Source organism: Cynoglossus semilaevis, chromosome 18, assembly GCF_000523025.1.
Source record: "Cynoglossus semilaevis isolate Cse_v1.0 chromosome 18, Cse_v1.0, whole genome shotgun sequence".
NCBI classification, from domain to species: domain Eukaryota; kingdom Metazoa; phylum Chordata; class Actinopteri; order Pleuronectiformes; family Cynoglossidae; genus Cynoglossus; species Cynoglossus semilaevis.
In genome coordinates this window covers 8,467,676-8,477,587 of record NC_024324.1, presented here as the reverse complement: position 1 = coordinate 8,477,587, position 9,912 = coordinate 8,467,676, and the positions used below count along the sequence as shown (strand labels likewise).

General features: G+C 37.9%; 1 protein-coding gene and 1 long non-coding RNA gene across 2 annotated transcripts in view; both read left to right on the top strand.

Annotated features, from left to right (window-relative positions):
- The window catches only part of LOC103394298 (dolichyl-diphosphooligosaccharide--protein glycosyltransferase subunit STT3B-like), a 78,541-nt gene extending 71,804 nt beyond the window's left edge, over window positions 1-6,737 (top strand). Inside the window, exons 15-17 of the mRNA XM_008331547.3 lie at window positions 1,449-1,562; window positions 3,995-4,201; window positions 5,321-6,737. Coding sequence (XP_008329769.1) covers window positions 1,449-1,562; window positions 3,995-4,201; window positions 5,321-5,395 — 396 coding nt within the window. The 3' untranslated portion in view covers window positions 5,396-6,737. The remainder of the gene's footprint in view (window positions 1-1,448; window positions 1,563-3,994; window positions 4,202-5,320) is intronic.
- A 1,166-nt stretch (window positions 6,738-7,903) lies between these two features.
- LOC103394300 (uncharacterized) overlaps window positions 7,904-9,912 on the top strand; it is a 10,621-nt gene continuing 8,612 nt past the window's right edge. Inside the window, exons 1-2 of the long non-coding RNA XR_001761524.2 lie at window positions 7,904-8,098; window positions 8,771-8,815. This is a non-coding gene — a long non-coding RNA (uncharacterized LOC103394300). The remainder of the gene's footprint in view (window positions 8,099-8,770; window positions 8,816-9,912) is intronic.

Below are 9,912 nucleotides of genomic sequence, written 5' to 3'. Positions count from 1 at the left end.
ACAGTGCTGCTCAAGGACCACACTGAGGCGTGCAAGTACTCGTGGCACGGAGAACAGACTGTGTTGAGGCTAACGGCTGCATTTGTCAAACTGTGAACAGATGCTCTAAATTCTCCTCAGTGTTGGAATTACAATCATTTTGTGGTCAAGGTTAAAAAGATGCTTTTTTTTTTTAAGGTACTTGACAATGCTAGATAAACACAGTACTTCTAATACGCACACATACTTGACACATTTGTCTGTTTGTTTGGTTTTTTGTGCTGCAAAAGAATTTTGTTGATAACGAAGGCCGCGCAGAACGGGTTTCTTTGTCTGTTTTTTATTTTGTGCTGCAAAAGAATTTTGTTAATAACGAAGGCCGCGCAGAACGGGTTTCAAGAGTTGCTGTGTCACAAACATGTTATCTGACAAAGTGCTGTTGACTGAGTGTCTCACATTTACACAGAAAATAGACATGTAAGCTATGCTAAAATGTTAAATGCTATTTTTTTTCCACCCTAAAGATACCTAAAAAATCTACACACCAGTAGTTAGCCAGTAAACAATAGCTTACTTTTAGCATTTAAAACAACTGAAGGACAAGATGTAAGTTGTTATTTGGGTGGAAAAATAGCAAAGTAGCTTAATGCTGGCTAACCCTAAAAATGATTACAGAGGGTAGCAAATTGCTAAATTGTCAGGTTTTTTTGCAAAACTAACTACAAGTTAGCCGTTAAAGGCTAAAATATGTCATAACTTGATTAACTACATTCTAAAATCAAGCCTGAAAACAAGCAAAACAATCCGAAAGCCCAATAATATAAAATTCATAAAATAAAATAAAATAAAAGCCACCTAGGACTGAAATTTAGCACAGAAATTGCTAAGAACTAGCTAAAAAATGCAAGAAAATAATAGTGATACATAAAGTTCATTTGATTTGAAGGTTGTGGCGTTTTAATCATGGCTGTAATAACTTTGTTCCAAAATCTCATCTAAAGTTAATTTAATATTTCATCTCTACTCTTTAATTATTAAGTTTATTATATTACAGATTTAAGATAGTGGCTCATGTATCACAGCTTAAATGACTTAAAGCAAACCTTTGATGAATATTAATTTCTTCTAAATCAGTCGCTACACTCCTTGGACAAATAGCCCCAGAGATTGGATTCAATAAAAGTAAACGTTAATATTACAACGTTAGGAATGAGTTGTGTAAAGTTAGACAGCAGCTGTTAGTCGGTCACATGTCTGGAAATGCAGGCTGAATGGTGGAAATAATTACATTTATTTTTGAGGCTCTCACCGTACCAATCAGTCATGATTATCAAATGTGCACACTTGATTTAATCACCGCTCCATCTATCTGTGCCATCCATTTGTCACTGCCTTCTCTAATTACCCCCACTATCTCTCCATCTGCCCGTTTTACGGCCCTCACTTCCTCTCCTCCTTGTCCTCCTCAGGAGAGCGACTACTTCACGCCACAGGGAGAATTCAGAGTGGACAAGGCCGGCTCTCCCACTCTGCTCAACTGCCTCATGTACAAGATGTCCTACTATAGATTTGGAGAAATGCAGGTAAGAAGATCAGCTGGAGACTCACTTGTACTCACCAGTATTATTTAAAAAAAAAATCAATTAATTAACATTTTAGATCGCGGTGGATCATCGTTTATTGCTAAAATTAAAAAAAAAAATGTCCTCCCTCTGCTAATGAGTGGATCAATAAGAAGTGTCACACTCAGAGTGTAGTTAAATATTATTACCAAGATCATTTGTGGTATGGGCTTATATACAAATATAATCAATATTAATATAATTGTATTTAATTTTTAAACTCTGTGCCTTTTTGTCTGGAGCTTCACATAAACCTGACGACGAGTGTCCGTTCATTATTTACTTCCTGGGTTCGACACGGTGAAAATCCGAGGCTTTGTTCTCGGGGTCAGACAGTAATGAGCAGCTGTCACGAACCAGCGGTGCAAAACTTGATGCCTCTGTAGGAAGAGTGGAGTTGGCTGCCGTGTAGACAGGACTTGAAGAGATGCTGTTGGGATTTACAAAACTTCAGATTGTGTTGAAAAGGAAAGAATAAAAAAATAAATAAAAAAAACACGTAGGAGGAAAGAGGAAAGAATCTGTGGAGCTTTGAAATACAGCCTCGCCACAGATGAGAGGGATTCCTGTTGTCAGGTGTTAGAATCCCTGCTGTAAATGCTGTCCTGCCAGTGGCTCGGCTGAAATTAGAGAACCGTGATGCTGCCGCTGCTGCTGCTGCAACCCTCTGATCGGTGTGTGAGTGAGTCCGCTGGGGCGAGTAAGTGTTATCGTTAGGGCAATAGATTAATTTTATGAAAACAGGATGTGACAAGGTGGAAATAAAGGCTCTAGAGGACATGAGCGGTAGAGGGCGAGAGGAGCCGCTTGAACCTCGGCACGAGTCTGTTCAAGATGAAGGGATAATGCCTTAAAGATGTGGAAATAGTGCTGAGTGTGGAGCGTTCAATGAAGGGAATAAATTCATGGTCACAGAAGGCGACACGTGAATCTCATCTCCTGCACACTTCAATAGAGAAGGGGAAACACCTAATGAATATGTGCATCGACGGCGTCTGCATCTGTTTATGATCGCATATTTCATACAAGCACTTGTAAATCAGTGTAATGGTTCATGGAATATTCTATACATGAGTACAGAAGACATGTGGGGGCGGGAGGGGAGGAGGGGGTGAGTCCATGGAAAGGGACGATCAGACGTAGAGAGGATGTAATATTTGTATCAAAGGCAGAGGGAGGAACAGTCATCTACATTTAAAGTGGAATCATTAGAACGGTGTCTCACACAGAGGGCAGCCTAAGTGTCGCCCGAGGGCAGACGTGACATCAGACGTATATGGAGCATTTTTACAGCAGTGGCACTGCATTATCACTGCAGAACAAATGCTTTTGTTTTGGTTAAAAAAAAATTAAATCCATCCTATTATCTTTAAACAGATCCATATTATAAGTTTTAATCTTGATTTTTTTTTTTTAAGTTAAATAATGGTAATGGTACAGTTTAGAACCGATGAGTCAGAGACTGTTGAAAACCTGCTACAGGTTCTGTTACAAAAGGCAGTGTGGTTGATGTTAGCACTGACGTTAGCCCAGAGAATGCTAGAGGTCTGCAAAAGTTAGCTGGCAATTTGTCTTTGTTAAATTCATAAATCTACAAATCCATTCAAAGTTTGGCCAAAAAAGACTACAATATGGGCAGAAAATAAATTGCTGTAAAAAAACTTTTGTTTTAAAAAAATTTGCAAGAAAAATACTTCTAGGAAGAAGTCGTGAAACTTCACCAAATCAGTTTGTGTTCAGTTTGCCCTTGACAAAAAAGGCTGTACAAAAACCTCACCTTTTAAAGATAATTGAATTTAATAACACAGTTTATTTGTCAAGTTCTTTTGAATAAATTTCAAAACACACTCATCCATTAAAGATTAGCATAAAATCTTCATTTACAAGCTGTAAAAGAAGGAAATTCTTCTGAATGAGGGAAAGTCGAAATACTGATGAAAACCTACTGGTTTAGAGACTTGGAGATTTATTTCAGGGCAGGATTCTTGGCAGGAGGAGCCAGAAAGAACAGAGAGGAGTTTATTATAGGAGCAGGTCAGTGAGATGGAAGGAAACCTGTTTGTATCTATGAGTATCTCTGGTAATTAAGTAACTCTTTAAAAGCTCCACTTCACTTCATTGAGTAAAAGTGCTGTAATAAGAATTAAATTTAATCAAAGAAACATTTAATCCTCAGTTTTCATTTCCTGCTGTTACACAGAAAATGTTTGTTTTGGTTTTAGAAAATGATACAAAATGTAATTTTTTATCTGTTGAATAATCATTTCAGTTTTTGTCCTTTTTTTTTTTTTTTTACTTCAATCATTAGCGCACTATACTTCATAGTACATGACGCTAAGATGACCATTAAATGGTACGACTAACAATATAATTACATTTTCTCCACTTCCCAGTTGGACTTCAGGACGCCGCCGGGCTTCGACCGCACACGTAACGCCGAGATCGGAAACAAGGACATCAAGTTCCAGCACCTGGAGGAGGCGTTCACCTCGGAGCACTGGCTGGTCAGGATCTACAAGGTCAAGAACCTGGACAACAGAGAGCCGCTGGACCACAAGCTCCGCAGTGTCCTTCCCAGGCAGAAGTACACGTCCAAAAAGGTACGAGGGGCGGTAATGGATGGATGTCACATGACAGAGTCATGGTGATGAATGTTGTCTCTAGGTTGGCGATGGTTTAATTTATCTTCCGACGGACGTAGGGTAAACAAAGCTATAAAATACAACTCATTAACGAGACTTCACTGATTAAAAAACGCTCTTTGCTTTTATCAGTTTAACCAGGTTTGGAAGATAAGAGAGAAAAAAACCTGTTCTGTAAACTGGCCTCAAAGCCTTAGGTTGGACATCATGGGATTGAACTAATCTCAGCATTAAACGTTTCTTAAATATATGACGGTTCCATGGTTTGAATGTTAATGTCAACATTTCCAAAGACCAGTGGGTGTGTGAAGTAACAAAAACAACGTCAACATTTCCAAAGACCAGTGTTTGTTAGCAGTGGGTGTGTGAAGTAACAAAAACAAAACACACACAGGTTCAGTCAGTGGAGAAAAAGAGAAAGCAGCTCATTGATCCATTCAGCCAGCCGGTTTTGATGGAGTTCGGAGCGGACGCCTCGTCATCACTGATGTCGTTCATCTGTTTCTTTGTCTCTGTCCTCTGGTCTGATTCAAAGAAACGCCACAAAATGTGTGGTTTTTCTTTTTTCAAAATCAAAAAGGACCAAATTAACAGCCCTAAAAACACCTTCTGTCACAGAGTTCTGGAAACATCACAACCGTAGTAGTCAGAGGTCCACAGGGACTCGGGCGCTCGTGCTGTGAATTGCTGCCCTGCCATTTGATAATGTGTGTAAATGAAAGAGGCAAAGAGGGAAAGGTGGCGCTAAACCTGACACCCGCCTTGGAGTGAGGCGAGAGATGGCGCTGCTGACGGCAGCTTTGACTTTAAATTGGCTCCAGACTCTCCGGTGTGTCCTGACTTTTCACATCTGTGTTGATTGGTCGTCAGAGACAGGAAGTGACGCCAACATTGAACAGTGTCGCCATTATTACTGATCATAATCCCACCTGTTGTCATGTCTCACCATATCAACATCACATCGTATATGTTGATAAATATGTTGTCAAAAATATGAAATTCTCTCTGTTTCTCCAAGCAGACCGCCAAGAGGAAGCGAGGTCACATCAAGAATCTTTGTTATGTTTCTCCAAGCAGACTGCCAAGAGGAAGCGAGGTCACATCAAGAACAAACTGGTCCTGAGGAAAGGTAAAAAACTGCAAAAAAAATAGAAGTGACGCTGACGACAAACTGTTCTAGGAAAAAACAAAAAAAAAAAACAAACATAAAATCCATTGGAAGGAAACCTCTAGTCACTGATGAAGAAGAACACGGGGACACGGTTGTTTAAGTGGCGCTGGGTCTCCGGAGTTTCTCAATAGGGCGCCCCCGTGTGTTGTGGAAGGTAAAGTTTCATATTCGGAGAAGCTCCGTTCTGTCCCGAGGACTGCTGTCTCGCTTTTGTTTGTTTGTTTCCCTCCAATGCTTCTGTTATTAATATTTTTTTTTTTTTGTACTTGAATGTGTGGCAAGGTTTGGGGGCTGATCTACCTGGGTTTGGGCTTCGGATAAAGGTTGTGGGACTTGTTTAGTTTCGGGGTGGGGGGTGGGAGGGGGTAGACGAGGAACATTCGCACCAAAGAGCCATGGACCTTGCTGCGTGGCACATGTTGAGCTTCACACTGAGAACGAGAGGGAGAACGCTGAGAACTTCGGTTCCTGACACGTGTACAGAGGAGAGTATGCGGTATGGAGGAACCACACGGCCTCGTTTGAACCCATCACCTTCTTACCAACGCCATCGTCTCTGTAAGCGTCTCCTTCATCTTTGTTTTTCAACAGGGGGAAAGTAAATTGGGCTAATGTGTAAATATGTGATTTAAAGAAAACTGGATGATAATATATTGGATTATTGTGGTGATGTTTTGTTTTTTTTGTTTGTTTTTTGTTTTTTTAATGAATGACGTTTTCCTTTTTACTACGTGATTTTTGTTTCCTGAAGGAGTGAAGGCAATAAGTGGTACACAGGGGCTTTACCTGATTGAAAGACTGAACAGGATTTTTTTTCTCACGAGTTGCGAAAATTGTAAATTTCAGCTGCTAGGGTTTAAAAAAAAGAGAAAGAAAGAAAAAGAAATCAACTCTGTAAAAAGTAGTGATAACAAATTAGGAGGAGAGCGTTTGTTTTCCACAGTCAGCGAGCTTTAGTGCCTCATCATTGGTCGTCGTCATCATCATCTTCATTCTAGTTTTCTTTTATCATCTTACCTTTAGTTGCCCTCCGTCAGCTGCAGTAAAGGTTCAATTGGAGTTTTTGGATCAGGCTGAGGCAAAAAAAAAAAATCTTAGAGAAACCTTGAAATAACTGATTGAACTGTGAGAGGTGTGTGAACAGATGTGTCACATGTCTGAGCTACACACACAGAAAGAGTTCTTCAAGGTGTAGAGTAGAGCTGAAAAAATTCAATTCACCTGTGACCCATTGACCAATGAAATGAGTCGCTGACATTTTTGTTGCTTGACTTTTTGTTTTAAGTTTGTTTTTTTTAATAAATTCAAAATCTCTGGTTTCAACTTCTGAAATGTGAAAGTGTTTTTTTTTTTTTTTTTGGGGTTCTTTTTCTTTTTTTTGCGTCCGTTACGGTAAACTCACTTTCTTTGGTTATGAGCAAAACATTTAAAATGTCATCATTCAAAGACGGGACTCTAATTAACATTTTAGATAATTTTCTGCTTCTGGAGATGAAAACAAGCCGTCAGCTAAACAGCAAATTAGTGTCGGAGTAAATTGACTGGAAAAATGTCAATGTCCAACGTTGTTTTAATGTCGCATCTATGGCTGAAAAAGTCACTTGTCACTGTTTCCTTTCCTGAAGGTTCCAGAGTTGATAAACTGCAGACGTGATTCTCTTAGTGAAGTCTTCCAAGTCCAAGTCAAGAAAAGTTTAGGTGGAGACAGAGATGAAGACCAGGAGTCCCCATAATTTGATGTCAGAGTTGCAGAAGGATTCCGAGTGTAATCTCCACCTAGTCCTCCAGACATCAAGCTCCAATCAATGAACAAGTCTGAGTCACATGGAGTCTCTCTTGGAGTCAAAGGAGAAGTCAATGTCTGAGGAAGTCAAGTCCCTGGGATGTCAAGACAGTTCCAGTGGAGTCCTGTTGATTGGAGGTCAGATCTGAGTCATTAAAGTTCAAGTAGATCCACAGGATTTATATTGAAGGGTGATCCAGGTCCACTATGGAGTTCCTTCAGTTTCAAGTCCCTACAAATTAATAATTTAAATTTTGGGAGAAATAAAATTGTAAGAGATTTACTGTCACGACAATATCTTAGATTATTATTATGATTTTTAAAGCGTAAATAATCAAGGTATAAAAACCTAATTATTTTCACTCGACCGTTTATTCTGAGCAGACAATTCTGTTTCACTATGTATATTTTTTATACTCGGATGTCAGTATGTATAAAAAAAACGATAAGCGTAACATAAAATGTGAACTAGTGCATACAGAATTGTATTAGGATTAAATAATACCTCTGGCTCTTTAAGTGTTTATAATGTTTAATCTTTGTGGTATTTAAAAAATGTATACATATTTTAATATTACTTTCTTGTTTAAGCCAGGGATTCGCATTTCCTGTCTATTCATGAAGAGAGACGTAGAAGCTCCTGACTGGCCGGTTTTTCCAAGTTGACCAATCACTTTTCACGGTAGGCGGGATTTCCTTTCTGGTTCCCAGCACGGTAATTACGTCCTGTATTGAGTCCAGGTGCGTCACTGAGGGCGAATTGAAAACAAACAAAGCTAATTTTTCTTCATATTTCACCGAAATTTACACTTTTCCCCGATGAAAATGACACCAATAACATCGTCCAACGTACCATTTGAGTGTCTTCGTCGGCTCCGTGATGAGTTTAAAGTTCGCTGAGGTGAGTTTAACGAGTGCCGTTTAATGTGGCTGCATTTCAGAGGTATCAAGTGGTTAGTTGTGTACAAACTATAAATTAACCGGATTAAAAGTAGTTTTGACTTACAATAAAATATGATTCGGTCGCTTTTATACTTAGTAAACAATCTACAAATGAGTAGTCATTCTTATATTGTTTACTGTTTATTGTGTACGATGAATTGTCATAACCTGACGTCAACTACTTTTTGCAATTTGGTTCGTACCTCTACAGTTACTATTTTTTCCCGGTTCATTCTGTTTTTTTGTCCATCGGTGTTTATGTCACTGTTCTATGAAACGTTATCATCTCCATAGCTAATGTTTTCTATATTTATTATTATATATATATATATATAGAGAGAGAGAGAGAGATCTATAATAATAATATTATTGCATCTTTTTTTCACGAGTCTCCTCCTAAATCTTTCTAAATTAAGTAGTGTTTTATTTATAAACTTTACGGGTAGACAGAAGTTCGCATTCGTCTACATTTAAATTATAAACCCAGACCAAAATGACACAATTAACCACTTGGTGGCAGCATTAGCTCTGAAACGAAGCCATGTACACTACGTCAGCGTATGGAATAGTGTGATTAGCAGTAGTTTGTTCAGTTGAGCTCATCTGGCATTTTCTGTTTGTATTTTAACAGCTCTCCTTCCACTTCCTGCCGGTTTCTGCAGCGGAGCTTATATCGGTGAGTCAAACTTTTTTTTTTCCCTGTGAATTCTTGTGTATGCGTTTACAGTGTGTAAATAAAACAGTGGAGTAGAGGCTTCTGCAAAGCCTGAATAAAACATTAGCTGAATGTGTATACCGAGTCAGTAGGGTTGAGTAAAAATCACTTTTATTTTCCACAATATAGATGTTTTTTACATTTTTTAAATAGTAAAACAGAGATATTCTATTGTCTTTAACAAATCGTTTTTTCATTGTTATTTTGACTAATAATTACAGAAACACTAAATAATAATAATGTATATATGTATGTATGTTTGTATGTATATATATGTATATATATATATACACACATACATATATATATACATAAATACACATATATATATATATACAGTAGATATAAAAGGTCTACACACCGTTGTTTAAAGCCAGGTTTTTGTGATGTAAAGAAAAGACACAATCATAAATCATTTCATAACTTTTTCCACTTTTAATGTGACCCATAACATGTAATAGGCAATTGAAAAACAAACTGAAATCTTCACGAGGGAAAAATAAAAAATAACAACCTAAAACAACCTTGTTGCATAAGTATGCACACCCTTAAACTAATACTTTGTTGCAGCACCTTTGACTTTAATTACAGCACTCAGTCTTTTTGGGTAAGTGTCTATGAGCTGGGTCATTCCAAACAAACTGAAATCTTCACGAGGGAAAAATATAAAATAAAAACTTAAAACAACCTTGTTGCATAAATATGAACACCCCTGTATAACTGGGGGCATGGCTGTGTTTGGATTCAACCAATTACATGCAAACTCATGTTAAATGGAGTGAGCATTTAATAATACTATAAGTATTAGTTTAAGGGTGTGCATACTTATGCAACAAGGTTGTTTTAAGTTTTTATTTTATATTTTTCCCTCGTGAAGATTTCAGTTTGTTTTTCAATTGCCTATTACATGTTATGGCTCACATTAAAAGTGGAAAAAGTTATGAAACGATTTATGCTTGTCTTTTCTTTACATCACAAAAACCTGGCTTTAAACAAGGGTGTGTAGACTTTTTATATCCACCGTATATACATATATACTGTGTGTGTATATATACTGT